The 27,568-nt window shown below is 51.3% G+C and overlaps 12 protein-coding genes across 12 annotated transcripts; 7 read left to right on the top strand and 5 right to left on the bottom strand.

Moving 5' to 3' along the window:
• Nucleotides 1–83: 83 nt before the first annotated feature.
• Nucleotides 84–1,374, top strand: J4E82_009276 (uncharacterized protein; the record flags this gene model as incomplete). The annotated part of the gene is made up of 5 exons (XM_051735501.1): nt 84–188; nt 240–300; nt 351–655; nt 736–932; nt 993–1,374. The coding sequence occupies 5 exons, from the start codon at nt 84–86 to the stop codon at nt 1,372–1,374; spliced, it is 1,050 nt and encodes a 349-aa protein (XP_051584755.1).
• Nucleotides 1,375–1,603: 229 nt separating this feature from the next.
• J4E82_009275 (uncharacterized protein) lies at nt 1,604–2,446 on the top strand (the record flags this gene model as incomplete). Its single annotated transcript, XM_051735500.1, has 1 exon — nt 1,604–2,446. The coding sequence occupies one exon, from the start codon at nt 1,604–1,606 to the stop codon at nt 2,444–2,446; it is 843 nt and encodes a 280-aa protein (XP_051584754.1).
• Nucleotides 2,447–2,778: 332 nt separating this feature from the next.
• On the bottom strand, nt 2,779–7,155 carry J4E82_009274 (uncharacterized protein; the record flags this gene model as incomplete). The annotated part of the gene is made up of 5 exons (XM_051735499.1): nt 2,779–3,930; nt 3,982–4,413; nt 4,459–6,783; nt 6,833–7,021; nt 7,075–7,155. The coding sequence occupies 5 exons, from the start codon at nt 7,153–7,155 to the stop codon at nt 2,779–2,781; spliced, it is 4,179 nt and encodes a 1,392-aa protein (XP_051584753.1).
• Nucleotides 7,156–7,687: 532 nt separating this feature from the next.
• J4E82_009273 (uncharacterized protein) lies at nt 7,688–9,287 on the bottom strand (the record flags this gene model as incomplete). Its single annotated transcript, XM_051735498.1, has 2 exons — nt 7,688–9,021; nt 9,095–9,287. The coding sequence occupies 2 exons, from the start codon at nt 9,285–9,287 to the stop codon at nt 7,688–7,690; spliced, it is 1,527 nt and encodes a 508-aa protein (XP_051584752.1).
• Nucleotides 9,288–9,698: 411 nt separating this feature from the next.
• Nucleotides 9,699–11,889, top strand: J4E82_009272 (uncharacterized protein; the record flags this gene model as incomplete). Its single annotated transcript, XM_051735497.1, has 4 exons — nt 9,699–9,766; nt 9,816–10,189; nt 10,238–10,477; nt 10,538–11,889. 4 exons carry the CDS (start codon nt 9,699–9,701, stop codon nt 11,887–11,889), a joined length of 2,034 nt encoding a protein of 677 aa, XP_051584751.1.
• A 1,251-nt stretch (nt 11,890–13,140) lies between these two features.
• On the top strand, nt 13,141–13,851 carry J4E82_009271 (uncharacterized protein; the record flags this gene model as incomplete). The annotated part of the gene is made up of 2 exons (XM_051735496.1): nt 13,141–13,195; nt 13,436–13,851. The coding sequence occupies 2 exons, from the start codon at nt 13,141–13,143 to the stop codon at nt 13,849–13,851; spliced, it is 471 nt and encodes a 156-aa protein (XP_051584750.1).
• Nucleotides 13,852–14,141: 290 nt separating this feature from the next.
• Nucleotides 14,142–15,644, bottom strand: J4E82_009270 (uncharacterized protein; the record flags this gene model as incomplete). Its single annotated transcript, XM_051735495.1, has 2 exons — nt 14,142–15,026; nt 15,093–15,644. The coding sequence occupies 2 exons, from the start codon at nt 15,642–15,644 to the stop codon at nt 14,142–14,144; spliced, it is 1,437 nt and encodes a 478-aa protein (XP_051584749.1).
• Nucleotides 15,645–16,624: 980 nt separating this feature from the next.
• Nucleotides 16,625–17,485, bottom strand: J4E82_009269 (uncharacterized protein; the record flags this gene model as incomplete). The annotated part of the gene is made up of 1 exon (XM_051735494.1): nt 16,625–17,485. The coding sequence occupies one exon, from the start codon at nt 17,483–17,485 to the stop codon at nt 16,625–16,627; it is 861 nt and encodes a 286-aa protein (XP_051584748.1).
• Nucleotides 17,486–18,769: 1,284 nt separating this feature from the next.
• Nucleotides 18,770–19,911, top strand: J4E82_009268 (uncharacterized protein; the record flags this gene model as incomplete). The annotated part of the gene is made up of 2 exons (XM_051735493.1): nt 18,770–19,006; nt 19,066–19,911. 2 exons carry the CDS (start codon nt 18,770–18,772, stop codon nt 19,909–19,911), a joined length of 1,083 nt encoding a protein of 360 aa, XP_051584747.1.
• A 358-nt stretch (nt 19,912–20,269) lies between these two features.
• On the bottom strand, nt 20,270–21,847 carry J4E82_009267 (uncharacterized protein; the record flags this gene model as incomplete). The annotated part of the gene is made up of 1 exon (XM_051735492.1): nt 20,270–21,847. One exon carries the CDS (start codon nt 21,845–21,847, stop codon nt 20,270–20,272), a length of 1,578 nt encoding a protein of 525 aa, XP_051584746.1.
• Nucleotides 21,848–22,472: 625 nt separating this feature from the next.
• Nucleotides 22,473–23,753, top strand: J4E82_009266 (uncharacterized protein; the record flags this gene model as incomplete). The annotated part of the gene is made up of 1 exon (XM_051735491.1): nt 22,473–23,753. One exon carries the CDS (start codon nt 22,473–22,475, stop codon nt 23,751–23,753), a length of 1,281 nt encoding a protein of 426 aa, XP_051584745.1.
• A 1,563-nt stretch (nt 23,754–25,316) lies between these two features.
• J4E82_009265 (uncharacterized protein) lies at nt 25,317–27,567 on the top strand (the record flags this gene model as incomplete). Its single annotated transcript, XM_051735490.1, has 3 exons — nt 25,317–26,425; nt 26,477–26,738; nt 26,803–27,567. 3 exons carry the CDS (start codon nt 25,317–25,319, stop codon nt 27,565–27,567), a joined length of 2,136 nt encoding a protein of 711 aa, XP_051584744.1.
• Between the last annotated feature and the right edge of the window lies 1 nt (nt 27,568).

The raw sequence follows: 27,568 nt of genomic DNA, 5'->3' as shown, positions 1-27,568 counted from the left end.
ATAGCTAGAACATTCTACGTATGCATAGTCCCCAGAGAACATTCATACAATTTTGAACCAAAACGACACCAACAATGGCAAGCATGAAAGCAGTCGGAGTTTCGACCTACGGGCCTGTAGATAATTTCCAGTCTCGTGACATTCCCAAGCCCGGAGAGCCAACTGGTAGAGACGTGCTTGTCAAGGAAGTCTTGAACCCTTAACCCTCTTACTTTTCTAACAATATCGATAGAGTCAAGGCTTGCTCTGTCAACCCGATAGACACAAAGATTCGAGGCGGTACCTATGATGACGCACCTGGTAAGAAATGACCGGCCTCATAACAACTGATGGCTAACAACTGTAATCAGATTATTACGAACACGCGCCCCAAGGCTTTCACGTTATTGGATACGATGGTGCCGGAACTGTTCTAGAAGTGGGCCCCGACGTCACACGTTTTCAAGTCGGTGACGACATCTCATGGGTCGGAGCGACAACTCGTCAGGGTAGTTACGCAGAGTACCAGCTCGTTAGCGAGTTCCTCTGCTGTAAGAAACCGGAGAACCTCGATTTCGTCGAAGCAGCGAGCTATGGCTTGACATTCGGAACAGCCTACCAGTCTTTGAATCATCGTCTGGAGATTAAGCCTAATGAAGATGCCGGCATTCTGATCGTACGTCATAACTGCCTTTTACAAGAGTATTCTCAACTACGTTTCCTACGTCTGAGCTAACGTAATATGATGTAATACAGATTAATGGCGGAGGCGGAGTCGGTAGTGCTGCTATCCAATTGGCGCGCAATGTTCTACACTTACCAGTAGTTATTGCTACTGCATCTCGACCCGACACTGCAGCGTCTTGCAAGCGGATGGGCGCTACCCACGTAGTCAATCACCGCAACGATCTTGTCGAGGAGATCAAAGCCTTGAAACTGGACGTCCCGATTAAGTATGCTTATTCCTATATACCTATCCGCTCATAGCACACGTAGCTGATCGCTCTCCACAGATATGCGTACGTGCTGGGACCGACTGAACAATATGTCCACGCAATCGCAAAAATCTGCGCACCCTTTTCCAAAGTGTGCACTATCGTACAGGCCGACGTTAGGCTCTATGGAACCGAATTCATGTCCAAGTCAATGACCTTCTCCTGGGACTGGTTAGGTACAGCAGCGTTCCACCACAGCAATGTCGAGAGCTATCACGAGATTTTCAAAACCCTTGGAAATCTGATGAGCGAGGGAAAGCTCTTTCCGACCCTTAATCAGCGGTACAAACTTACTCTTGAGAACTTGAAGAAGGCCCATCGGCAAATCGAGTCCAAGGCCACTATAGGCAAGATTGGTCTTGGTGTCGAAGAGCCGGGTGAGGGAACACCTTTTGCTTAAGAAGAGAATGCTATGTCTTAAAATAAGGGCGTTTTGTAGATCACAAATCAATGATTACCGAGGGCTGATCACTAATGCTACCACTAGTGGTCTAGTGATGTCTGTGCGTAATCTTAGTACATATCCAGAGCGCAGCCCAACACGAGTAAGTGTGTTTGATGCACGAAATCTCTACTTAAACTCAGCACCTCATTCACTATCGATAAGTCTTCTTCACACTCCTGGGATCATGGGTCTCGGCTTCAAGGTCTTCCATTCTACTCGCCCCAGCGCAACCAGGACTGGTCCGTCGGGACACGATGACTTGAAATGGGTACCCACAAGCTCAACCTTGATATTCGGCGACAGAGATGCCGTTCTCGTCGATGCCCAATTGACAGAGGAAGCTGCAAAGGAACTAGTGAGCTGGGTGGTGGCCGCTGACAAGAACATCACACATATTTACGTCACCCACGCGCATGGCGATCACTTTTTCGGTTGCGGTCTGCTCCTCGAAACTTTTCCAAACGCAAAAGTCGTCGCGACAAGCGAGGTAGTGGCGGGCATGGATAACGAGTTGACCCCGAAGAGACGGGAATTCTGGAATACACTCTTCCCAGGCAAAATTCCGAAGAACCTTGTTTCGGGTAGCCCTCTACACGCAGATCAACTGGAGCTTGAGGGCGAAAGTCTACATGCCCTCAGAGTAGGCCACACAGATACAGACGACACTACCATTCTCTGGGTTCCTTCTATTGGCCTCGCTGTGGTTGGTGACGCCGTCTACGCAAACACCCACCCCTACCTAGGGGAGGCGAAATCTGAATCATCGCGACTAGAGTGGATTGCAGCACTGGACAAGATCGCAGCTCTCTACCCTAAAAATGTCGTGGGAGGACACAGTGATCCTAGCAAAGGTTATGATCCACAGGCGATTGAAGAAACCAAAGTCTACTTGCAAAATTTCAACCGGCTTTGCGAAGAGACTGAGACAGCTGAAGAACTTTACCATCGCTTACTCGATTTGTATCCTAAACGCATCAATCCCGGATCAGCATGGGCTGGTGCTAGTCTTGTAAAGAAATCATCCTAATCTACAGTAATAGAGAGCTTTGGAAGTAGAATAGTTCTTACAGATTCTGTAGTTCTTCAACAACAACGTTTACAGTACTGCATAAAATCATAGTAGTTTTCTGCAGTTACTAGAACCTTTACTGCTCGCGTAGCGACCTGGCTCGGGTAGCGCGCCCAGACTGTAAGACTAATACAGGCCACAAGGACATGTTGCTCACAGCCATGCACAAAACTACATACAGCAACTATTACACCCAAGAACCATGGTTCGCAACGCCCAGTCGTGCCAGCCTAGCTCCAAAACCCCCAAACCACATACACCCACAAACTGTGCCAGACTATTGGCTCTTACTAGAAGCCAAAGGCATCCAACAAACTGTTCGCATCAGGCTCGTGGAACTGCGTCGGTGGCGGTTTCTTCTTCTCCTTGTCCTTGTCTTTTCTCTTCTCACCCTCATCCGTCTCATCATTCTGATTTCCCTCTCCGTTATCTTCGTCGTCATCTCCGCTTTCCCTACCCTCTTCCAACGTCCCCTTACTCTCCGCAAGCTCATTGTGCGCATGCTCGCGCACGGGAAGGTCAGCAACGACAAGCGAGCTCCTCCTGCGCAGCAACTTCCTAGGATCAAAGTCAAAGTCCGTCGTCGCATCCCTCCCTCCTGTTCCTCCCCCTTGCGCTGATGAGAAGCTCTGTCTAGGCATCTCGGGACTAAGCGGCGGACGTCCAGGTCCTACATTTGTCTGTGGCGGCGGCAACAAGAATTCCCACCCTCTGACTAGATCGAGCGCCAGAACGTCGCAACCCATACGATCGTACAGCCCAGCCGTATGCAGCACGAAATCCCATTCCTCGCGCATACCGATCATGGTGGCGCCGCGGAGTGTCTGCAGCGACTTTTCGCGCAACTGCTTGTACAAGACCACCAAGGCCGGGTCGTCTGTGAGATAAGACTTCGCCGCCGAACTGGGTGGCTCCGGGGTTTCGAGGAGAGTAGACAAGGGTGTGACGAGGGAGCGAACCGCCATGTCTTTCTTGTTCAACAGCCAGTACGCCCATGTTGCTAGCCATCTGTTTCCTTGCCTAGCAGCTTGTGGTAGAATCTTGTCTTTCAGAAACGTCAGCAGGACGGGTGAGTCGTCGCCTCCGTAGACGCGGGCAACGGCTATGGCGAGTTGTGTGTCGCCAAGCTGATTATGCAGGACACTGACGGCGTCTTGGAGATGGTCAGCGAGGAGGAAGAAGGACGCTGCATATTCGAATCTTCTTCTGCCCATGAGTGCGTACGCGTTCTTCAGTGCAGCAGTTTTCCATCTCTCTTCGGAGAAATTATTGGAAAGAAGGCGGTGGGTTGCACCTTGTTCACGCGACCAAGTAGCCATGCGCCAGAGACCGACGAGGACTGTCTTTTTCCGGAGAGCCAAGTAGTAAAGCGCGCAGTCGACAGGGTTCTTCTCTTCGGTTTTGGTATATTCGTTTCGAGCGATGACTTCGAATTGAGCGCGCTAGGGACGTGGTTAGTGAGTAAATCAGGATATAGTATCACGTTACTGTACCAATGCGTTGATGTCAGACATCCACATAAACACTCCGCATTCCTTTGCGTGCTGCCACAACATCTTGCCGCTGAAGTGTCTGCTAACAAGGTCAACGAGGATATCCTGACTTCCTGAGTGGAACGCCCAGATGATCTCGCGCCACGATATAGGGCCTTTGTGCGTTTCGCTCAGCACATGTTGACGAAAGAACAATAAGAAGCGTCCAGCATTATCGTCAATCGATCGGCGATGCTTCTCAACCATACCAATACACTCAATAACATCGGCCAGTCGAAACTGTTCGCGACTGGACAAAAGCGGTATCCGCTTGGTAGTCAAGAGTTCCTTGAGATTGGACGCGACTTCTTCGGTGACAGCTTCGGGTTCGCTATCATCTGAGAAGTCAGCGTACGACGTGTGTATCTCTTTCCGCGATGCAGTCATTTGAGTCTATTGGGGTTAGTCGCATCCTGCTAGCGTCATCCATGTACGTACCTCAGCTTCTGAGAAGTCTTCAGGTGAGAATCCCAACGAGCTATCCAGCTCCTCACCTTCGATCCAGAACTTGAGTGTAGCATAGAGGCGGATCAGGATGCGCTGCACTAATAGCAGCTTGCCAGCCAATACGCATTGTGAGAGCAACTGGGGATGGTAGGCGGGAAGGGGACCGTTGAGTCGACTAACGGCATTGAAAATGTCAATAGATGCAGTCTTGCGAGAGATGGTACGCAAGCTTGGGAACAGCCCTTCCGACACCTGGACATGCTCGTCCTGGATGAAGAGCTGGTTGCCTGCACCGATGACGAGATTGCCACTGCTTAGCCATACTGAATCGCCAATCGGATGAGGCGTGATATCGCGGATGCGCACATCGCGGATCTGCACCCAAGATGGGCCGGCGTTGAGGTAGTCGTATCGAAGCTGAGCGTAGATGACGACTCGGTGGGGGAAACCAACAGCAAGGATGGACTGATTGTCCGGGGTAGATGACCAGTCGAGATCCTGGATGACGCCGTTGCCTTCGAATCTCTCTTCGTGCTCCAACTGGGCACTTCGCGTGTTCCATATGGTAAGCGTCGTTCGATCAGCATCGACCAGTGCAGCTTTACGTATGGACGTGCCACTAGCAAGTGATGGGCTCTTCACACCAGTCTCGACCTCGGAGGTCATCAGCCAGTCCAACTTCTGTTCGTCAACATTAACGCGCGCAGTCCATGACTTGATGATCCCGGACGTTGTGTATGATATGGCTACATCTCGCGCAAATGTGTCGAGAAACCCTGAAATAACGGGGGCCGTACCCGCAGGATCTACGGGTAGTACAAAGGCAAGATCGTCACCTGATCCTAGGTCGAAAATAGAGAAATGCTTGAGTGCGATGTCCGAATGACCGTTCGTATGGCCATTGGTATGCGCAATGGCAGAGAGCTTGCGACCTGTGATTGGATCGCGCTCTGGTGTTGGCAGTATAACCTCCCAGCATATGCCCTTCATTTCGGCACTAATGGTGGCGATGTGCACGCGGTTTCCGCCAGCTTCGACCTCAGGTATGACTAATAAGCACAAAGGCTTGCCCTGTAATCTGTACGCAGAACGTGTCACCTCAACGGCTTCATGACCGCGGGTATCCCAAAGCGAGATTGCGTCATGGTGTAAGAAAACAACATAATTGCCCTCTTGTAAGAGAGCGGTGCGATGGATATGCTCCGTCACTTTGACACTGCTATGTCGATGCAGTGTCATGCCCTGATCGCTCTGTCGCTGTAACCACACGATGATTTCATCAGTGGTGGTGCGTGATACCAAAGCCCTTCCACTAGCCGTACGATTGACCTTCTTGATGGCATGTGAATGCCCTGTCCACATGGCTTTCCGCTGGATGCGTTGAGGTTGCGATGAGGGGTCGAACAGGTAGTCGATGCGCGACTCTAGCCATTCGATCCGCCCGTCAAAGTGATGCGACAGCAGTGTCAGCTCAGAGTCTGGCCCATCGCCGATGAAAGCGTAGAACTGTACATTGTCCTCGATGGTCTTAGGTTCCTTGGCAAAGTGCAGATGCAGTCCATCTACATGGGCAATGTTGAAAACGTCGGTGACCTTCTTCTGCTTAGCCCCCACGTTCTCGAACCCCCACGCGGACATGTTGCCTCTATCATCCAGCACGACGCATATCTCAGGGTTGCGATTTGCGACTTCGATTAGGTGATGCAGGGCGATGCCGTGGTCCTTTTCTTCTGCTGACGCCTGCTGCATGGCTCTTTCCGTGGCGTGAGTGAAGTGTTTTCCGTCGATGAAGAAGGCATATCTCTTGGTGGACTGCTGCTCCAGCGGCACATGTCGTGTCATTATCGACTCGACAAGGTCCACATCTGCCCACATGTGCATGCCATCCACCCCGTGGTGTTCACCCGGAACCCAGACTCGCACTCTTTGGTCTGCGCATATTGTATATAGTACATTGTCTGTAGACTGGTCCTTGTGGTGCGGGTGTCGCCAATGCAAGCCGGTAATGGCTTTGGGGTGTGCGAGGTAGAAGTAGTCGAAGCTCTGGTCGGCGGAGCCAAACGAGGTGCGCCGCCATATCTTCAGCAGCCGGTCGTACCTGCCTGTTGAAGCTATCAACTCGGCATCGGGCGAGAAATGGGCAAACTTGACGGGGTTTGCCAGCTGCTTGGTCCATATGCGTTCTATGTTGTCGCTGTGCGTGTTGAAGAGGGTGAGGGAGGCGCTGCCAACGAGCAATTCGTCGGGCATACCCCATGAGAGCGTCGTGATTGGGTCGTCGACATCGGAAAGGGACATGCTGCCCTGTTGCGACCACTGCGCACATCAGCAGTCATTCCCAGCGTCCCCTCGGCGTGTGGCCCACCTTGACGGCCCCCTCATCTTGCCCGTATGGCCGGTATATGTAGATGCGTCGCGTCGAACATGCCGCGAGTTTGCCGGTGCCTTGGTCAATGGCGACTGCTTCGAGCTCGAATTCCTCGTCGATGTAGATGGTTTGCAGGACGTGGTTTGGTCGGTCGAGGACGATGAGCGCGTTACCGGAAATGTAAACCTATACGAGAAGCGCGTCAGCCTTCATATGCGCCCTGTGGTGTCTGGTCGTACGATTATCTGGAGGCCGTCCCACAGGCCATGAGCGACAGCCTGGAGCTTAGCCTGGGGTCGCCCAGGGAGAATACCGCGCATAGAAGTTATCGAGCCCTGCTACCGTCGACTGGACATTCTCAGGCTGTTTGTCTAGATCGAGTAGCTTCTGGTTGGGAGTAGCACTCGTAAGGTTCTATTAAGCTTTCGGTGTCTCGCGGTACAACGTGCGACACCTAGGGTTCCTGGAATGAAGCTCACGCGCACGATCCACGTGCTATGTCGTCACCTCACACATCGACAATTTTGAACAACAGGTGGAACATGTTCGTCGCCGCGTAGCGAGTCGAAATTGTTTTCAGTCAGAATCTAGAGCGCGTAGTCGAATCGCAAGCGCCGTTGTTTGGAAATAAATTACATTGTTGACGCTCGAGGGTTGCGCGAGCCTTCCGCAGCGCCGTCTCGGAATCGGAAGCTAGCGCGACAAATATCGGCCCGGCATCAAGTGGTTGGAGCATGGCTTCGAAGCTGCAAGAACGTGTCTCTGTGGTATCTATCTACATCCATCTTTTTTTTGTGTAATCGCAAATACCTTCAGGCCATCCTCATCCAATCTTCCCTTTCAACATGGCCCTTACGCCATCGTCCTCTGCACCCTTCCTTCAACATCCCCCTGCTCTCCCTGCCCCTTCCACTCCACCGTTACCGTGATACCCCGATCATCACCTTTCTCCTTCGCATACGTCAAGCTTCCCTCCAACACTGTACCCTTCTTGTACATCTGCTTCTCCGCAACCTCTTTATCCAGCAGCAGGACCGCCTGATGCCAATGTGTAGGTGTGTTGTTAGGTCCCGTCGAAAAGCCCAGACCGGGAATACCATTCTTGCCCCAGTCGACACTATCCAGCGTCTTGACATCCTGGGAGCTGCCAGGGTGAATGAAGATGGTGTCAAACCATATCGCTATGGCTTCGAGTGATGCAACGTCGCGGTCGAGCGTCATGCGAAGGGGTACCTTGAAGCTAAGATCTTGTACGGACACGGTCTTCATCTCGAGTAGATGGCTTGTCGCGCTGCCGCAGAGGGCCTTCTCGGGGACATCAAAGACACCGATCTCGTGTGTGTTGAGTAGGCCGCCTGGGACCATAGGCAAGAAGTCGAAGCCGTAGATGTCTTTCCAGAACTTTTCGCTTGTGCTGTCGGCTATCCAATCGGCGTCTGAGATTGGAGCAAGGCGGATGTTGCAGTGCGAAGGTACCATGATGCCATCTGGCTTGAGGTACATGTCTCGTGCGCGCAGAACAGAGTCTAGCATGCCCTCGAAAAGGAGCCCGTAGCCCATCCATTCCGAGATGATGATGTCGACTTTCTCCTTGCCGATCAGGCGCTGCGTATTAAAGTCTTCCGCACGACCCTGGATGAGTTCGATACGGTCTTGGTATCCGTTCTTGGCGATGATTTCTTTGGCACGGACTGCGATGCCGGAGTTGTCGACTGCGAAGACTTTCTTGGCACCTGCTCGTGCGCAGAAGAGGGAGAGGATGCCAGTACCACATCCCACATCTAGTACAGTCTTTCCAGCGAACACCTCTGCATTCTTTTCGATAAAGTCACGGTACCCCTCCGTTCGTACCCGGTCCTCGATCATCTCACGGTGTATGCTGTTGCCTTTGTACGATTCGAAGTAGTCTTGATCCCGGTCGTTGGTCAACTTGATCTTGGAGAAGTCTTCTTGCATGTCTTTGTGCATCTTCGCCTCGTATTCATCGTAGTCGATGGCCTTGCTGTCATCATCCGGCATGAGATCCCCAAGTTCAAATAGTAAGGCATCATCCTCTAATACTGGCTGCAGGTATTTGTCGCTCGCAAGCTCCTGTACGGTTACTTTGATAGCTTTGGGCTCCGTGCCTTTTTGAGCTTCCGCTCGGAGGTAGTTGATCAACTTGATGACGGTGAGTTCGTCAGCGTCTGGCACAGTCAGTCAGTAGTCATCCCAAAGGAGTAAAGTGCGCAGGGCACATGGACGCATTGGAAACTATACCTGGTCCAAGCCCTTTGATCGTGGCAATGAGATCAAACCCGTTCTCAGCCTTGTTGTGCTCTACCATGTCCGACACACGAGTCCATTGTCGATCCGAGAATAGATCTTTGAAGCTAGTCGTATCCGGCTCGCTTGCGTCTTCGACAATGCTGCCGACTGAGCTCGCGTCGTCGTCTGATGAAAAGTCTGACATGTCGTGAAGTGAAATCACTGTACTTTGTGCGAATGCAAGCTTTTTGAAGTCTGCCAAAACTGCAAAGAGTTGTGATGTCGCGTCAAGTTGCCTTTGGTGGGGGAAGGCTCTGCGGTTAGTGTGTGCGAATGTGGGCGAGGCTGCGGGGTAGGTTTGTCGGGCCTACCGTACCTTCTCTGCCCCTCCTAATTCGTGTTTCGCCAACACTCATCAATGTCAGCAATGTCATCAGATGTATGAGCGTTACCTGGCACAGAAGACCATAGCGTACTACTCAATACAGTGAACTCACTCTCTCGGCGCTGACCCTGATGTCTGGACAGCGTAGCGTGACACCATCGTCGTTTGAACTAGCACAAGGTATACTTGAGGTGACAGTCTAACAGCCTGACACTCGACTTTGCATCAACTATGGAAAACACTGAGCAAGACTCACCATGGCAGTTGGAGAGACAGCGCCCTACTATGCTCGAGTCACTGTAAGTGGCCGTATGGTCATCGCCAAACACTACAGTAACCATGAATTAGGTCGATCGTGCGTTCAAGAATTCGGGACCAAAGCTTCAAGAGTACTATTCAGACCTGTTTGAATCTACGGCAGCAAAGCACTCGTACTATCCTGCTATACGAGCTGGGTTGTAGAGTTTGCTCACTCAATTTGAAGCCTCGAGGACCAGATCAACCACACTCACTCTTGCGGAACTTTGCAAAACTGTCCGATCTAACGCCCGACTGTTCTTTCTGTAACCTTATTGAAAAGTCATTTGACCAGCTTACGGACAAGAAGGATGAGACTACAGTGTGTGTCGTCAATTGTGGGAAGAAAGGTCTTGACATCCAATTGTGCTTTCGAATCCAGGACCCATATTGTGAGGGCCAACATGTGCAAATATTTTCTCCTGGCAAGTATTTTCCAACCAGAGATTGAAACCCTCCTAATTTGAAGGTAGAAATAAAGCAGACGCAGTGTCCTTTCGAAACACGTAACATTTGCTCAGATCCAAGGTCAAATGACCAGTTCAAGAAGATTACTACATGGATTAGTGATTGTGTTCAAAGCCACGGGCAGTGCACAGCTCCGAACAAGGCGTTTGCGCCGACCCGCCTAATCAAGATCGGGAAGGAAAGCATTCAGGATGCTCATCTTGTATCCTCGACTGGTCCGGTGCGCTACGCTGTATTGACATATTGTACGGACGTCCTCCATCGCTGTAGTGCTCCACGTGCTGACTTTGATGATTGAATACCAGGCTGGGGTCTATATCCCCAGTCTATGACATTAAAGGCCAACGTTGCAGAAAGGCATAGGTGCCTAGACGTATCTCTGCTTCCTCAAACCCTGCAAGATGCGTTATTCGCCACTCAAAAGCTAGGGCTGGAGTACATATGGATCGACTCGATCTGTATATTGCAGGACGACCGCGATGACTGGGCAAAGGAAGCTGCTACCATGGCGGACGTATACTCGAATGGCTACGTGGTCATTTCAGCAACGGCTGCAAAAGCATCAACCCAAGGATTCCTATGGCCAAGGAAATCACCACTCAGTATCTCATGCACGTCTCCATCTGGTTCACAATTCGATGTGCAAGCCCGTCGAAACGACACACATTGGTGCAACTTGAATAGACATAACAACGAGTACCCGTTATTCTCCCGAGCGTGGTGCATGCAAGAGCGACACCTAGCAAGGAGGATCGTCCACTTTCTTCCCGGCGAAGTGCGCTTCGAATGCCGCACCCACGACACCTGTGAATGTGATGCTGTACCATGGCCACACCCCGAGCCCACTTCAGGCGACGACTACTACCGAGCTCTGCGTGCAGCATGTGAGTCCGGCAGTATTGGCGATGCAGAGTTCGCTGGGCTATGGAACAATCTCATCAAGGAATACACCGAGATGGGCATAACGCACAGAAGTGACTTACTTCCTGCACTCGGCGGCATTGCGAGAAGCCTTTCTCTCATCGCCCCAGGAACTTACCTTGCAGGACTTTGGGAAAAAGGCCTCGCGTTCCAACTCACATGGTACTGTGACGACTTCGACATGGACACCACGCCTATACGGCTGGAGAGTTTGCGCCAACCAACATGGTCGTGGATATCGTCTCCAGCGCAGATCTGGCCGGAGAATGTCTACAACTCCCCCAAGGACAACCTTCAATCGTTGGCGTCTTTGGTAACTTCGAATGTGGAACCACTGCGAAACGATCCTTATGGTGGGATCAAGAGTGTATCGATCGACCTCGAGGGCCCTGTAGCTTCTGGACCCGACGTTATGACGTTGTTCGAAAAGGTGGCGGCGGAAAGAGAATTATTCCTGACCTTCAATATTGATGCCAAGAATAAGTTCAGGGCCGCGAGAATGCGGCCAGAGACGTGGGAGCAATTACATGCAATCACGGATTGGCGATATGTCGTATGTCTTGCGTTGTATACGTATGAGACTCGATACCGAGGTCAGAATATTGGTCTGATGGATGGTCTACTGCTTCGGCGTTTGCGCGGGGACTCAATGTATGTGAGGATTGGCACCGTGACGTGGATGCCGTGGGAGTTGTTTGACAGATTCGCTGCAGATGCTGTCGTCAGTGTAGTCTAGTCGCGGATGTTACTTCGCTATGTATGCTCGCGAGAGGCTTTAAGGTGCGTCCTTGGGCGGAGAGGCACACTACGTCCCGAGGCGGATTGGTGGTGTGGAGCTTCGGCGCCTCTATTGCGAAGAGTTATAGAATTGACATTTACATGCGGTCTTAATTAATTAATTCTCCTTCAGATCAACAGGCTCCAATGAGGATCTCTGAAGTGCTGGTCGTGCTGTCGATCATTTCATTTGAACGCCACTTGAACGTAGTAGTGAGCTCGCTGAAGGCTCCGAAGAGTGGGGAAGGGAAACTCTACGGCGAGAACTAATCTGGCGAGACCTATCAGGCAAGCTTGGTCTGCAATAGCGTTCTTACTAGGTACTAATGATTTCATGTAACAAATCAAACACTATTGCCTCTTTGCATTGGCTTTGAGATAGATGTGGCGCATGTTAACAGTTTTCTAAGAGCATCATACGCTGCGTGCAGAGAACTGTGCTCGGTGTTCTTTCATGTGTTGATTAAAAGATGCTTACTACGCGCCCGACAATGCTTGCTTAAGGCCTGAGCGATGCTGTTCAGACCCTGGTCCGGTGTTAACTTCCTGATGTTGGTGAGCACCCACATCAAGCGTCTTAACTACCTGCTCGCGCCCTCTAGCTGAAGCTGCCTGCAGTGCGGCGCCGTACTCTCCACCCTGCGCATTGACCTCGGCGCCCGCGTCGAGCAGTGACCGAAGAATTCTAGATGAACCTTGAGACTTGTGTTGTAAAACGGAGTGCTGTTACACTCAGCTGAGGCTGAATGTACGACAAATGTTACGCTTTACCGCATATCATACATAGTCTAGACCTATGCTAGCTACTTAGCGCTAAATATTTTTACGGCTGCATTTGAAGGTAACGGCGCATCCGCTAAGCACTGTATTGGCCGCATTGCTTTTGGTTCTCAGCTGTATTCACGACGGCCTAGAACAGTCCGATCCATATCAGGCTGCTATTCCCAACTATATAGTAAGCAACCCCGCCTCAGCTACCATAATGCGACACCTTCAACATCATGGCAAATAAAAGACAAGACTACTTCATTTCTCCGAATTGGGACCTTCCACCTAATGATCCCATCAAGCTAGGAAGCGTCATCACGTCGCTCAGGAGCCCGATCGGCCAATTGCTTTTTACCCACCCAATGAAGATAACGTGTTGCCACCCACCAAGCTGTCAATCTCAATCACGACAGAGAAGTCTAAATCGGCTGCCTTTTCGAAAATGACCACATTTCTAAGCGGGCTGCTACGATTTGGTGCGGACGCTGGTGTCAATTGTGAGAGCAGGTATGCACAGCCCTGTATAGACTTTTGACACCCTTTAACATGATGCAGCGATAAGACATCGTTAACGTGCGATCGCATAGACACCAAGCAATTCATTCCGAATAAGAAATACCTCCAGCGCTGTGTCGATAATGAAGCGTTTCGTGACCATGTTAAGAGATAGGGTTTTCTCACCCCTGTATACATTATCACCGGTGTCAACACTGTAAATGGTGCGCGAGGTGCTACAGATACGTCACGCGCAGTTGAAGGACTTGTAGGTGTGCAAGTTGATGGCACTATCTGGAGCGGAGGCGCGGTTCGGGTCGGTGGAGGGCCAGAGATCAGGGGCGGATTAGGTACTAAGAGCGCAGTATCCTGGACTGGTACCACGGATTTCGTATATGCATATAAACTGAGTGTGGTCCGCACATTGTGGGAAGAGGTGGCAACTGAGCGCAGTCTCAGGGCCAAGGTCAAGTGCTGTTCTGTGAACAGCGGGTCTGAGAAGAGCGAGTCTGAGGAAGATGACTATGGAGTTCCTCTAGACGTGGAGCATCCAGATGACTTCAAAATTCAGCTCAAGGAGGATCAGAATGAGTTCGAGGTTGAGCTTGTGGAGGAAGATGATATTGGGGTTATCTACAATATTCCTGTAGGCCAATGATTTGGATTGAAAGTCCTTGTTCATGTGCATAGGGCGGTAAAGGTCGACGCAGTATCCCCTTACTCTACTCTGATTTTAGGTCTTCCCCATATGCAAACCCAGTCTCAATACCGAGTGGCATATTCGCTTCATGGGATATCTACAGAAACTGCGTCAAAGACACTCAGGTTACATTCCGAACGCGACAAGAGAAAGCGAAAACCCGCCAAGAACGCCCGAGTACGCAGCTCGTTTCTTCCAATCCGTGCCGTCAAACATACCCTTCTGAAAATCGGTTTTGGGCGAGCGAACTACAGCTCTTCATCAGAGTCTTCTTCGAGTAACTGGCGGGCAAGTTCTTCGGCGCGCGCAGCCAGGCGAGGCTTCTTGACTTGTGGAGGAGAATCAACGACGTCGACCTCGTCCGCCTCGTCGCCGTTACCCTCTTCGTTGTCTGAACTCCAGCGAGCCTCACTGCCATAGCCATGCTCGACCTCCATCTCTTCGTTGTCCTCAGGCTCCGTCACATCCTCATCCTTTTCACTATCAGAAGCCGGCGCAGCGCGCTTACGCTTCTTGGAACGACTTGTGGATACTGCGTTGTTGTTGCCAGCTGCACTGTACACATCATCGCGGTAAACATTATCGTCATCAGTCTGTGTGCCAACCGATCGGAACTTGCTCTTGTACGTCCCAGTTCTACGTGTCCGTCCGCTCTTCCGGTGATTGACACGCTTCTCGAGTGGAAACTCGGACAAGGGAATGATGTGTTCGGGATACCGCTCGTCGTCAGTGACCTCGCCGCCACCCTCAATCATCAGCCGGAAGTCGCGAGCGTGCTCGCGGAGATACCACATGGTGTGGTTCTTGGTCTCGTGAGCGGACGTGATCTGGCCACGTAGAGCGTCCAGTCCGCGCGCTTTTCCACCAACAGCGTTGATCGCATCGGTGATTGCTTGGAGGTCCGCCGAAGTCATGGTATCGTATGCATCGATGCCGTTGTCGTGGATAAAGGCGTTGATGGCTGTGTACATGGCGCAGATCTCGCCAGCCGTCCAGTGATCCCGCGTCTTCTTCTTTTCGTAGTCTGCGTTTGAGCGCCGCGAGATCTGGTCGATCCACTTGTTGTACGCATCTTTCCAGACCTTGTCGTTGGGATCGATGTCTTTGAGCTTTGAGATGCCGATGTGAATGTGCTGTACAATGCGAAAATGTGCAGTCAGTTCGTGTTGCAGTGTATATCTCGTGTAAATAATACTTACCTCATAGGCGTGTGTACGGGCGTTGAACCGGCGAAGAGCTATGCTAGGAGTAAAGACCTCGTGGTTGCCCTTGAAGTCGCGCTCCCAGCGGAAAGCAGCGACCTTGTTCCAGCGGACTACGACATCGCTCTTCTTCTCTTTATCCTTCTTTGGTACCTTGCGGCTCTCTAGGTCGGGAAAGAAGACGCTAGCACGCGCATCGTAGAGATCCTCGTCGGCAGAGTCTCGCTGCTCTGGGATGATATCAGTTTGCGTGAACCAGCCGCTGCCATCTGGCAACTTGATTTTAAAAGAGGCCTCGATCTTGGACGGGTCGGTGTCGTGGGGAGCGAACTTCTCGTGTGGAGAGTTTGGCTTGTTTTTGAGTTCTCGACCTGCGAATGGAGCGGGATCGTCGGAAAGGCCGCTCTCGCTATCGCTAGCGATGTCGGTGAAGTCGTGGACAGACGAGCTGGTGGCAGGCGCCTTGCCCTTATCTTTGCGCTGCGGCGTTGGCATCTCTGGCTCGATAGACGCCTGGTGGGCGGGACTGCCAATCGGGGTGGTTGTCATCTTGTTTCTTCCTCGTCAAGGTGGATTGACTGTGTCAGGCGATTAGTATTTGTTGGGGTTGAAGATTGCGCACAGTGGGGACGATTGTGCTTGAGCGCGTGAAAGAGCTTCGATTATCTGCCAGTTGAAGCGCGCCGGAAGGTCGAGCATAAGATGAAGCTAGTCACAAGGCAAGAAATTTGACTCTCGTGCGTCTCGCGCTTTGTGAAAGTTGTTGGAATGCAAAGGGTGACCTACTATTGCAGTTTTGACGGTGTTTGTCGTTGGTCATGGAGTAAGCCCTCCAAGATATACACGGAGGGGAGCGCAAGTTTGAGACTTCAAAACAAAGCTTAACGAATTGGGAAACTCTACGTCACTGCCTAGTTGGTGGGGGTTTGATTCACTTTTCGAGCACTGTGTAGAGTCGCTCATAGTAGTCAGGTCTATATCAGATCAGCTTCGGACGGTGCATGTTAAGGCATCAGTAGGCTTGTCGTGGACACGAAGGATACTTTTAAGGATAACGGCGATCGGGAAACCATCTCAAGTCTGTCGAGATTTTCTGAATTGCAGAAACAGTTCGCAAGCAGAATTGCCAACCACATGGAGCGAGTGAAAAGCACAGCTCATCAGTGTCTTTGTTTTGACAACCTCGAGGTGGCCGAATCATCTTCGAATCTGGGCGCTTGATCGGACGTCTTGTGCACAACAAAGCATTTCAGCAATATTGAAGTACGTAATAAAAGCGGATGGTCGAAACGAGCAACAAAGCACCTGATACATATGTGCTTTCTCAGTAGAGTTCGACGGATACATGATAACCTCGAGGATAAGCAGATGTCCAAGACTTCAACTACAGTTCTTCACACCTGAACGCACATGAAGATTTCACAAATCAGGACATTACATCGATTTTATTTGGAGTCTGCATTAGAAATTACGAGACGAAGGTTCCATAGCATTCATCGCCTCGTCAGCTCTCATCACCTTTACATGCTTCAAACAAAAAGCGCGATAGCAGCGCCAAGTCCCATCAACATAGGCGCACCGGTAGCCATCGGTGCGCCGCCCTCAGTCGCTTCAGGCTGCGCCGCACTCCCAGAAGAACCCGTCCCAGCAGCATCTCCGGTACCGGTAGACATAGCACTCGACAGAGTAGGAGTAGCTGCCTGAGTTGCGTCAAGCTTCTCCGTTCCCGCAGTAAGAACAAGGTAATAGGTCTCAAGATCCGACGCTGGATAGGGTGTCGAGAACGAGTATCCCTCGTCAGCTTCCTCACCGCTCGAAAGCTCGCTGCAAATAGACGGCAAATTAGTGCGAGAGAGAGTCTCGGAACCAGAGGGTAAGGTCAAGGTGAATTCCGCAGTTTCGGTACCGGGTGGGTCCGATCCGCGCGCAGGATAGGTATGCGTATAAGTCAACGTCTCCTCCGATGTCGAGGCGTAAACCGTTCCGGCGCAGACAAGCGGACCGACTAGCTCCGCAGAATAGGATATAGTACATGTGCGGTTCGAATCAGCCTCATCTGGGGTAGGCCAGTTGCAGAAATAGTTATAGGATTTGTCGCCGTCGTCGTCGCCTAGGATTCCACCGATTCCAGCTGGAAGTGGAATGTCAATGCCGAAAACAGTAGGGCCGACAGTCATGGTCAATGGGCCACCGCCTAAACTGAGAGCAGAGGTATTGGTGCCGTTGTCGTAGTCAGCGACGATGGTGGTATGTGTTCCATTGGCGTTGACGACGGATCCAACCCAGCCAATTTTGGTTACCGGCTGGTAGAAACGGGGCATCCAGAATGAGGTTGTTACTTGCGCAGTCGCACTAGCTGCGAACAGCATGGTCGGGAGTAAAGACGCCATCGTAGTGATGATGACGGTCGTTTCAACGCGGAAAGAGGATATTCTGTGATGACTTCCAACTCAAGCCTTTTGCACGGGGTCTTGACGCTTCTTAATAAGATTTGTCTCTTGGCATCTCACCGGTTAGCGGGATGCAAGGCGCACCGCAGCAGCCTCGCATAGACGGATACTGTGCCGCATCAGGCGTCCGTAGTAGCTTGGCACTCCGCTGGGGGTGGATCGTGTCTCTTAATCTGTGGGGTGGCGTACAACCTGGTCTTGTGTATTTACCCCAGATTGGGCTGGCGGCTGGTGGCCTTACCAACAACAACAATGGGTACGCGGGTCTAATCTGTATGCAACGGGGTGATTGGCATGTCTGGCGATACAGATGCGGCTGTGCATGGCTGTGTAGCTCACGTGCGATGGAAACAACCTTGCGTCAATGAGAATACGCTGGATGTGTGGACAATCATGTTGGTGGTGTCTGGTGATGATTGGGGCAAATATGAGCGACCGTTAGCGGGTAGCCGCTGAGAGGACTATGATTGGTGGAACGCACTGAGGTCGCTCATCATGCGAGCAGCCGCTGATGGTACCTATAGAATTTCGATGGCTATGGGCGAAGTCCTGTCGGACCTACGCGGTGGAAGACTCTGCCAGGCTTCGACTGTGATGTCCAAAGCATCTCGCAGATAGCGCAAGCAGGGCTCGTCCAAACAGGCATGGTATTGACTTGTCTCGCAAGCCCATGGCGTACTTCAGCGTTGGTATGCCTTTTCGTCAGCGCACCCCATCTATCCCAGTATCATCTAGTTCAGTTTTTCATCTCGCGATGTCTTCGAAGAATAAGTCGGCCGGTATGCAAGGATTGCGAAAGTATGGCATAGAGGTTTCAACGTCGTTACGTATCTTGCGCCATCATAATGACTTTACAGTACACGCCTATCTTCAACGCTTCGTTGTGAAGCGACAGGTCTCGAGCGCGACAAAGGTGGTAACAGCCTCGGCGGTACGCGTGCGCTTGCGATGTGTGCGCAATGTCCAGAATGCACAACCATCAAAAGAGTGAATCATATTGAAGTTGAAGAAGACAGGAGATGCGACGCGGTCAGATAGTCAAACGGTGCCTCGGTCGCCAGTTGCCATTGAGAGTTCGGCCGTATAAGTGGGTCTCGTCCATCGGCTTACAAGTATAGCCGAGTGCGCGTCATTCCTCTTGATTGGTAATCGCAACATTTCTCGGACGGCGTTACTTATCAATTGCAAGTGCAGCGTCGCGATTCAATAACAAACACCAAAAAGATGCCTCCTCGACACGACATAGAAGGCGCCATACCAGATGAGCGCGCGCCCTTGCTCCAGCATGCCGACGTACGCCAGCGCACGCCCACGCCATCGGAATGCGACGACACAATAGATGAACCGCAAAAGGCGACATCGAGGACCTGGTTCTATGTTTGGAGAGGTCTTTTGGCGTTGTTTGTCATACTAGTTGTCGTTCTTTTTATCAAGGGATGGATTGAAGCAGATGACGTTGATGTATGTAATTCCGAGTGGCGAATCTCACAGTCCCCCAAAGCTCACAGTATGCGACATAGTTCGATCTCAAAGGCGCGTTAAAGCGCGCGTTGGGTGGAGGCTTGAGTGGTGCTGCGGCGATGATCCTGCAAGTATTGCTCTTGATGCCCATTCGTACCATCATGAACTACCAGTACCGCCACGGAACATCAACGACTGTGGCAACAAAGACATTGTACGCAGACGGTGGCATTAGCCGATACTACCAAGGTATGGGCGCTGCACTCGTCCAAGGGCCTATTGCACGATTTGGAGACACAGCCGCCAATGCTGGTATCCTCGCCTTGCTCCAATCCAACGGTTTCTTGAAACAGCTTCCATCTCCCGTCCAAACGATTTTCGCATCTGCGTGCGCCGCATCTTTCAGAATGCTACTCACTCCCATCGATACGCTGAAGACCACACTACAAGCTCAGGGATCTAGTGGCTGGGCGCTCCTCCGGCAACGTATCAAGACTGACGGCATTGGCAGTCTCTGGTGGGGTGCGTTCGCCACCGCGGCAGCGACCTTTGTTGGACATTACCCTTGGTTTGCCGTATACAACTTTCTCTCCGAGACCATCCCAGATCCAACGAGACAGCAGATTGGGTGGTGGTTGCTACGTGCTGCTTTCATTGGCTTTTGCGCATCGGTCGTTTCGGACACCATATCCAACTCGTTGCGCGTCGTAAAGACATATCGACAGGTCAATGATAAGAGGATATCCTACACTGAAGCAGCCAAGGAGGTCATTCGTAAAGACGGGAAGATGGGTCTATTCGGACGAGGATTGAAGACGAGAATTATCGCGAATGGTCTGCAAGGTATACTGTTTTCGATTCTATGGAAGCTATTCTTGAAGATCTGGGAAGACAAGACGGGTTAGAATTAGACGCATATTGAATACGATACATGGATTGGGCTAGAGGAATTTGGCGTCGATTTGATAACTGCAGTTTGCACGGCTGGTCGACCGGTTTAGAACAGGTATTCGGTCAAAACCGAGGTAAGTCCTCGAACAATACCAGCTCAAATATACTTGTACACACTTGCTTCTAACTCACCCAGTCGCAGTATGCGCAAAACCTACTTCATTTTGTAGTGCTGCGATGACGACATGTATAAGCAATGAGCTACTAACACTTCTCGCTTCACTGAATTTACAACCGTCACTGAGAGAGTTTCCTACATATGTTTATACGAAGGACAACTGGCTTTACGTTTGAATACGGTCGCACTATGGGCTATCTTAGGGTTCTTGGACTCGCTTTCCCTGCTCTCTTCGCCTTCTTCCCATCTTGTTCTCCTGCGTCGCCCTTTTCCCGCTTCCGCTTTGGCGACGACTTCCTGCTTCCCTTCCCATCACTACCCGATGATGCATCCTTACTAGCCTCCTTTGGAACTTCAACAGCGACCGACCCATCCTTTTGAAATCTCAGCAGCTCCTCTTCCGTGATAGATGGGATGAATATAGGACCACCGTTGTCGGCTGGGAGGAATCCTCGCATCTCCTTCCGCATTTCGGCAATCTTGCTCGCCCTACCATCAAGTTTTCCCCGGATGGATGTTGCATCGCGCGCAGGTCTTGGTCCTACGGCTCCTCCATTTGTATCCTTGAGCGTCTTGCCTTCGAAGTAGGCGTTGAAAGGAACCATGATGTTGGAGGGACCGGGGAGCTTGATCATGTGGTCTGCTTCGATGGTGGCGCGGAGCTTGCGGTGGAAGAGCGTCATCCATGCGTCTTCGAGGGGTGTGTACATGAGTACGTTCTTCTTGGTGTTGATACCGTGCTCGTGGAAGACGCCGGTGCGCCATTTGCTAATGGCGGCGATTTGGTGTTTGGATGTCCAGTCGACTTCATCGTGCTCGACGTCCGTGTAGGTCAAAGTTTTACGTTCGTCGGTCATGGTGTTACGGAGCTTGATGGTGAGCTTGTGGGGCGAGACGTTACCGGTCCGTGGGGCATCGACATTGCCTTCTAGCAGTATCCACGTGGCAACCTCATCTGAAGAGGTGTCGTCGCTGATTTCTGCCTTGGCTTGGTGATGAATCTCAAAGGAATTGTGGACTGGCGGATTGCGATCGTTCATTGGCTTGCCCTTGATAGTCAGCCTCTTTGCCAAACTCTTGACAGGCTGTCCTAGGGATACTAGCGGCTTTCCAAGGGCCGGAGACGTCGAGAGAAATTGGTCTAAGGTAAGCTGTACTCTTTTCCTGTCTTGTGTTCTGAGCTTGGTTTGGATCTTTAAAAGTTCATCATTCTCATTGCTATCAACACTGTTGACATGATTGAGGTAGCTGTAGTGGTCGAAATACTTCTCGTCTATCCATAGAGGATCGTCAGCGTCTTCCAAGTTCTCTCTAGTAATCTCAGCATCCACGGAAGTAGCTGGTGTATCGGTCGCCAAATCATTTGCAATAGGCGTATCTCCTTCCTGTCTTGCCAGGGTATTGGCCATAGATGTTCCTCCGCCTGGCGTGCCAGAGGTCGCTGCGCTGTCGACCAACTTCCAGCCTTTGGGGTTTGATTCTCCGCCAAAGGTCAACTGCCACTCATTGTAGTACGAAGCCTTAGTCTTGTTGATAGGTTGCCACCCGTAGTGGGAGGAGTCTTCACGTTGTTGAACAAGCGATCGCAGCTCCGCCGGTACCATCTGCTCCGCCAGTTCCGCCAAATCTCCTTCATCGTCTTCCAGCGCCCTCAGATAATTCTTCATGCGTACGGATTGCATCTTCTCTGGTTCAGTAGCTTCGATGGTGTCGCCGTTCTGAAACTCAGGGGTGCGGTGTGGTGCGAGTGGATGAGGACGGTTGAGGCCCATATTGGCGTAATGGGATATGCGCTCGGGACTGCTAGTCGCGTCAGTGGTGTCGCTATACGAGCTCAGATCGGTGCTGGCTACGCAGCAACAGTTTTCGTTATCCTGCCACGCAGGGTCTTCCGAAGGGGCGCAAATGCCTGTATGTGGTGGGGATGGTGGCTCCGAGTCACCCCGTCTAACGAAAGGTTGGCCGTGATGGTTCATTTTGTTCTTTGTAGTTGTGGTTGTAGATGTGGTTGTGGTTGAGATTGTGGTTGAGTGGACGAGCTGCACTGGACTGGTGTTTGGTGGCAAGCCAGTTGGTAAGTCCGTCCAAATCACAGAATGATATGGAGTCGATTGATTTAAATGAGTTTGCTGCGGAAGGAGGTATTCACATGTATCCCCTTGGGAGATAGTGTCTCATATAAGCGGACCTATACCGACACCGCTTGCTTGTTTTGTCGCGCACTATGAGCATATAAAGAGTCTCGAGAGACATTGGGGCTAGTCTGGAACAGAGATGTTGTGAGCGTCAGCCATTGGCTCACAACTGTTCGAGTCGCTGGTCACGTCGGCATCAAGCGCGATATCTTTCTACTACAGCGAGACACGGACCACTTTCGCAGTTCCATCCACACCGTGCATGGCACCCCCACCCACGAGATTTGCTACATGCGACGCTTTTTCTGGGGTATCAGACAACCGTATCGCCTCGAAACACACAACGACGATGGCTTCGACCAACCTCGACGACGGCACCTGGACGATAGACGTGCTCAAGATCAGGATCATAAGCCATCCACTATTCAAGCAGCGTGGAATGGAGATGCCGGCAAAAATACTAGAGCAGGATCTCAAAAGTGCCGCCCGATTCTGTGACCAACACGACTTGTCGAGTACGATAGCGGACGGCAAGACCCCTCGACCACTGGAGTACCAGTCCTACACTGTCAACCCCGATCTGAGACCTATGGCTGCTGCAGCTAGTCTGAACAATACTCATGGGAAGGAGTTTAGCAAGGCTGTTCTCGCCCAGTGGTTACAGCGGTGGGATGTCGATCATGCCCCGCGCATGGCCATGTTCCTGCCACGCCAAAAGAAGGATGGCAAGTCTGTTATCCCAAGGAAGATTGTCCCGACACAAAACCAGCCTGAAATGAAACCAGTAGATTCTAGGAAACGCAAAACTGTGTCGACCATGCCTTTCGTGCCACAGAAGCGCCAGAGCAGGACCAGGACGATGGCCAAAGACGACGATGTCGAGATGCTCGACGAAGGCGACCTGAGTGACGACCGTTACCACACGCAGTCTACGCCGAAGGCTGGCACGCTGACTCGGGAACTACGCCAGGAGAACACAAACTCTCATGAGTCTCGAACCAGCCGAACGATTGCTACCGAGACACACCTCGACGCAAGCAAACACAGGGTGCTACGGGCGCGCAAACTGGTCGCCGAAGACCAAGACCACGGTCCTACAGACGATGCCACGGGCCGTATCGGTGAGGAAGACAATGGTATACTTGAAGCTGGTACCGAACAGTCGCAAGGGTTCGCTGGGAGACGACGCGGCCCTGGACTGAAGGTGACCAGGAGTCGAAAAGCTCGGAAGAAAGCCACGAGAGCTGGCGCGACAAAGACTGTGGAGCAACTCGCAGATGAACAGCAGCAGAAAGATGATGAAGAAGAGCTGAGGATCTACAACAAGCTTCGGCATGGGCGCTATTCTGATCCTCTTCTCGCAGACACCTATCGTGTCAGGAACAAGACAGTCCTTGCGCATATGGAAGGGCACGTTCGACCTGGTGTTAAGCCGGCACGTAGCGAACAACTGGGCACACGACGCCTCTACGAGCGTGAGGCAGACTCGGCAAAGGAAGAAGGAAGGGATCTAGACCTTTGGATGGGTGGACCCTCACCTTGACGTGCTTCGTAGGACGACATTAGGAGACAACTTCAAGAGGAAGAATAGTAGAATCTGACTTCGATTCATTTACATGGTTGACACCGGTGTGGTCGGACAAAGGATAGGCTTTATTTGTTGAAAGTGTGACTAACAAAGTATATAGAGATGAATTTGTAGTGTTCTATTCATGTGTGAAGTAGTCCTTATATCCCTCAGCTCTTCATTTGTCTTCGAGTTTGACTGTATAGTCGTTTTTCGTAGACAACAATGTCACGCACAATGCCCTATGGGTGCTGCGATCTGTCCTCTAGAGTCTTCGTATCCTTTTTTGAGTAGGAAAAGCGCGGATGTGGGAGGACCTCACAACTCCATTGTACTTAGCATTACCAACGAACACAAAGAGAACGACTTATAACCCGGATTTTGCCATTTCTGGGAGGTAACTTCCCATCATGTCGCCCTCGAAATCTACACACGTCTTTAAAAGCTCGCATTCGTGCCCATTCTCGCTCTGCTTTTCCAATCAAGTTAATATTCATCATCGTGATCAAAAATGCCACCCAAAACACCAAGAGATAGCTCAAATGAGAAGAACAACAAAGAAGAACTTCCCCAGAGTCAAGGAACTAGAGTCCTACGTGACCGTAACCCAAAACCAGCAACGTCGCAAGGGCTGCCATCATCTTCGAGTAATCAATTCTCAGCCACGAACAAAGGCACGGGATCTGGGGGTGACATCGGTGTATTCAAGCGTCCTCGAGAAATCGTAGACCGGGATCTGGAAACTCGGAGACAGAAACTGATTAAAACACTACAAAATGCGGAGAATGCAGCCGAGATACCTGATTTTGAAACGCATCTTAGAGACCAGGCCCGAGCAAAAGAGCTCAATGAGGACGATCAAGAGGAATTTATAGCTGTGGCAAACAAAGCAGTCGGCGGGAGCAACAGATTCAAAGCCGATGTACGCTCGAAGGCTCATGAGAATCGATGCGTGGCAACTTCCTTATACGAAGACTTCTTGTATTATCAAACGCCCGAACATCGGTTGCAGTATAGGGAGGAATTCGATGAAACGATGCGTATAACGGCAAAGCCCATGAGAAAGGGACTACCGCCTGCTCTTCTTACAGAGGACGCAAAATATGATAAGAAGTTGCGTCCGTTTATTGATCTATTTGAACAGGATAATGTCGGAGCGACAGAGGAGATAGACTACGAGAAAATGGGTCCCAATAATTTGCATGTAAGACTTCCAAGGGCAAGAAGATTTGCAGTAGGATTAGGTAGGCCTAGAAATCCACGTCTGCTGTCGCCAATAAAACTGTCTCTGGATATTGAAGCAATAGAGAGGAGAAGAAGGGAGATGGAAGACGCGGAAGGTGATCAATCTCTGACGTACGAATCCCATTCCGGGCGGCGGAAACGAGATTTAGAACTTCCATCACCTCTACCAATGACTCGTGGTTCAAGCGGAACTCATTTGGAGAGTGGACTGCACATCGCAGCTAGAGAAACATCATTCGACTGAAAACCTCCTATGATAAGCAAGATGCAGTAGCACCCGGCCGCACACTGATCATGCCAGCAAAGCCCACATTGGAGCTACAAGGAGACGAGCTTAATGAGTTCTCCAAGCCACCAATGACGCCTATTGAATACAACGCAAGTGTTGGCCACCATCACGTCGAAACCACGTCTTGGGCAGAAGCTACAGACGGTCGTAGAGAACGGGCGAAGGAAGAGACTATGAACAGGATGCCAGAAAGTGATGTCGAATCCAGTGATGAAGACTCGAGTGACGACGAAGGTGATGAGTTCGCGATTAGCTACCGTCAATGTAGCAGCCTGGAAGACTGTTCCTGTGGTAGTGAATATGATGATGGTCATGGGCACGACAAAGAGGAGAATAGTAGTCCCGGAGCGCCGCTCAGCATCGCGGGAGGACCACTTGATAACTCGCAAACGACTCAACCCCGCACAGAGATCAACCCCGACACGAATATTGATTTGGATCAAAACACCCCACCCACTACGAAGACTACACCGAGAACACAGTCCGGAGCCGACAAGATGGCTGGGCCTCCGACAGCAAGGCACGACTACAAGAGTGGTGTATACAACCGCCACCAACTCCGACAAGGTCTTAAGTACCTGGGTTTGAGTCAGAATGCACCTGAGCTGAAGGAACTGCATGACCGCATCGACAAATGGGACAGGGAGAACGCGCCCGACGCGGTGCACAAGTATATCATCAAGCACAAGCACACTGCAGTATCCTTCATGAAAAATCTCAAGGTCTTCGACGACGATTGGATGGCTCAGGTCAAGGCCAAGCTCGACGAGCAAGATCCGCAAGACGGGGAATCTGAAGAGGGATCAGATGAAGAATTCGAAGGGGGACAAGAAGAGAATTCTGAAGAAGGACAAGGCCAAGGCTTCGACCAAGAGCAAGACTCCGACCCAGAAGACGTTGACGAAGATGATATGAACGTTGATCAGGCTTCCGAACAAGGCGATTCTGGTAAGAACTTGATGAGTGGTGTGGTAGAAGAAGTATTCACTATGTCGACAGAGCAACAAACGACCGACCGTACGACCATTGCGTCATCCCACACTTCCAAGACCCCACGAGCGACTAAGTCTGGAGAGAAAGCGACCGGAGCCGCTGGGACCGAACCGTCGAGGAGGTCAGAGCGCAATATCAAAAAGTAGAATGCCCCGCTACTTCCTTCGTCAAGCAAAGAGAGACTGATCGAGCAAAGCGTAACTGTATCGAAGCAAACAACTTTAGTGAGCAATCGATCAACGAAGATCGCAAGCCAGAACACTAGCAAGCAGACATTTCTAGTAAAATCTCCCACCGATGTCATCCAGCGCTTTGCTAATATCGTTTTCAAGATGGCCGAACCACCGCATGTACCCCTTCTGTTGAAGTTGCGACTTAGTTCGGACAAGCTACGTCAGGAACAGCTCCGCAACGACGCCGTTGCAAAGTCAAAGGTACATTATGACTGTAGATGACTCTGGTGAAATAGATACTGACTTCGTAATGCTACTTTCAAAGCTACCCGAAGCCGACGCGGACAACGCAACTAGCGCTACTGAACAAGTCATTGCTGGCGAAGCACCTGACGCCAATGCACAAGAGACTAGGCGTGTGACGCGCGGTATGCGAGCTCTTGGCAGTACACACATGGTCGTTACACAGATGGACGGTACACAGATGGGCGGGATGCAGGAGGGCGGTAATCAGATGGGCACCATGCCGGTACCGATGGATAGTGCTTTGGATCCTCCAGGCCTGATCCCGCGCTCGCACTTCACCGACCCAGAAGAACGCCTTCAGTACGTGTGGAATACCCGTCACTTGCAACCAGCGCGCATGAAGACAACTCCCCCAGCTGTTCTCGCTAGACGCCGACGCGAGGACGCTGCGTTCGAAGCCGCTACGCAGAAGAGGCTCAAGGAGGAACGTGAGGCGCGCGAAGCCAATGAGGAGGAGTTTCGTCGCAGGCGGGAAGAATTCATCGTGAAGGACAAGAAGGCGCGGAGGTGGGCTAAGGCCATCGAAGACGATATGGAGTTCTGGTACAAATCGCCTCTTGCCCGTAATATCAGGAACGGAGCTGATCCTAACTCTGAAGAGCTGGAGCAGCGTCGCAAGCTCAAGCAAGACGGTATGATGAGGGGCATGAATCCTTTCCCGGGCGTAAAGGGAGATATGATGTCTTCCGAGGCTAAGGAGAAGGAGATCGGAGAGATGCAGGAGTTCCTGGCACTTCAGGCAGCCAAGGGAGAAACTTACTTCCCCCTCGCTAGGACAAACTAGG

This window comes from Alternaria postmessia (assembly GCF_024291825.1).
Source record: "Alternaria postmessia strain BMP 2775 chromosome Unknown scaffold_86, whole genome shotgun sequence".
Taxonomy (NCBI): Eukaryota; Fungi; Ascomycota; class Dothideomycetes; order Pleosporales; family Pleosporaceae; genus Alternaria; species Alternaria postmessia.
This window is presented reverse-complemented; position numbering and strand designations above follow the sequence as displayed.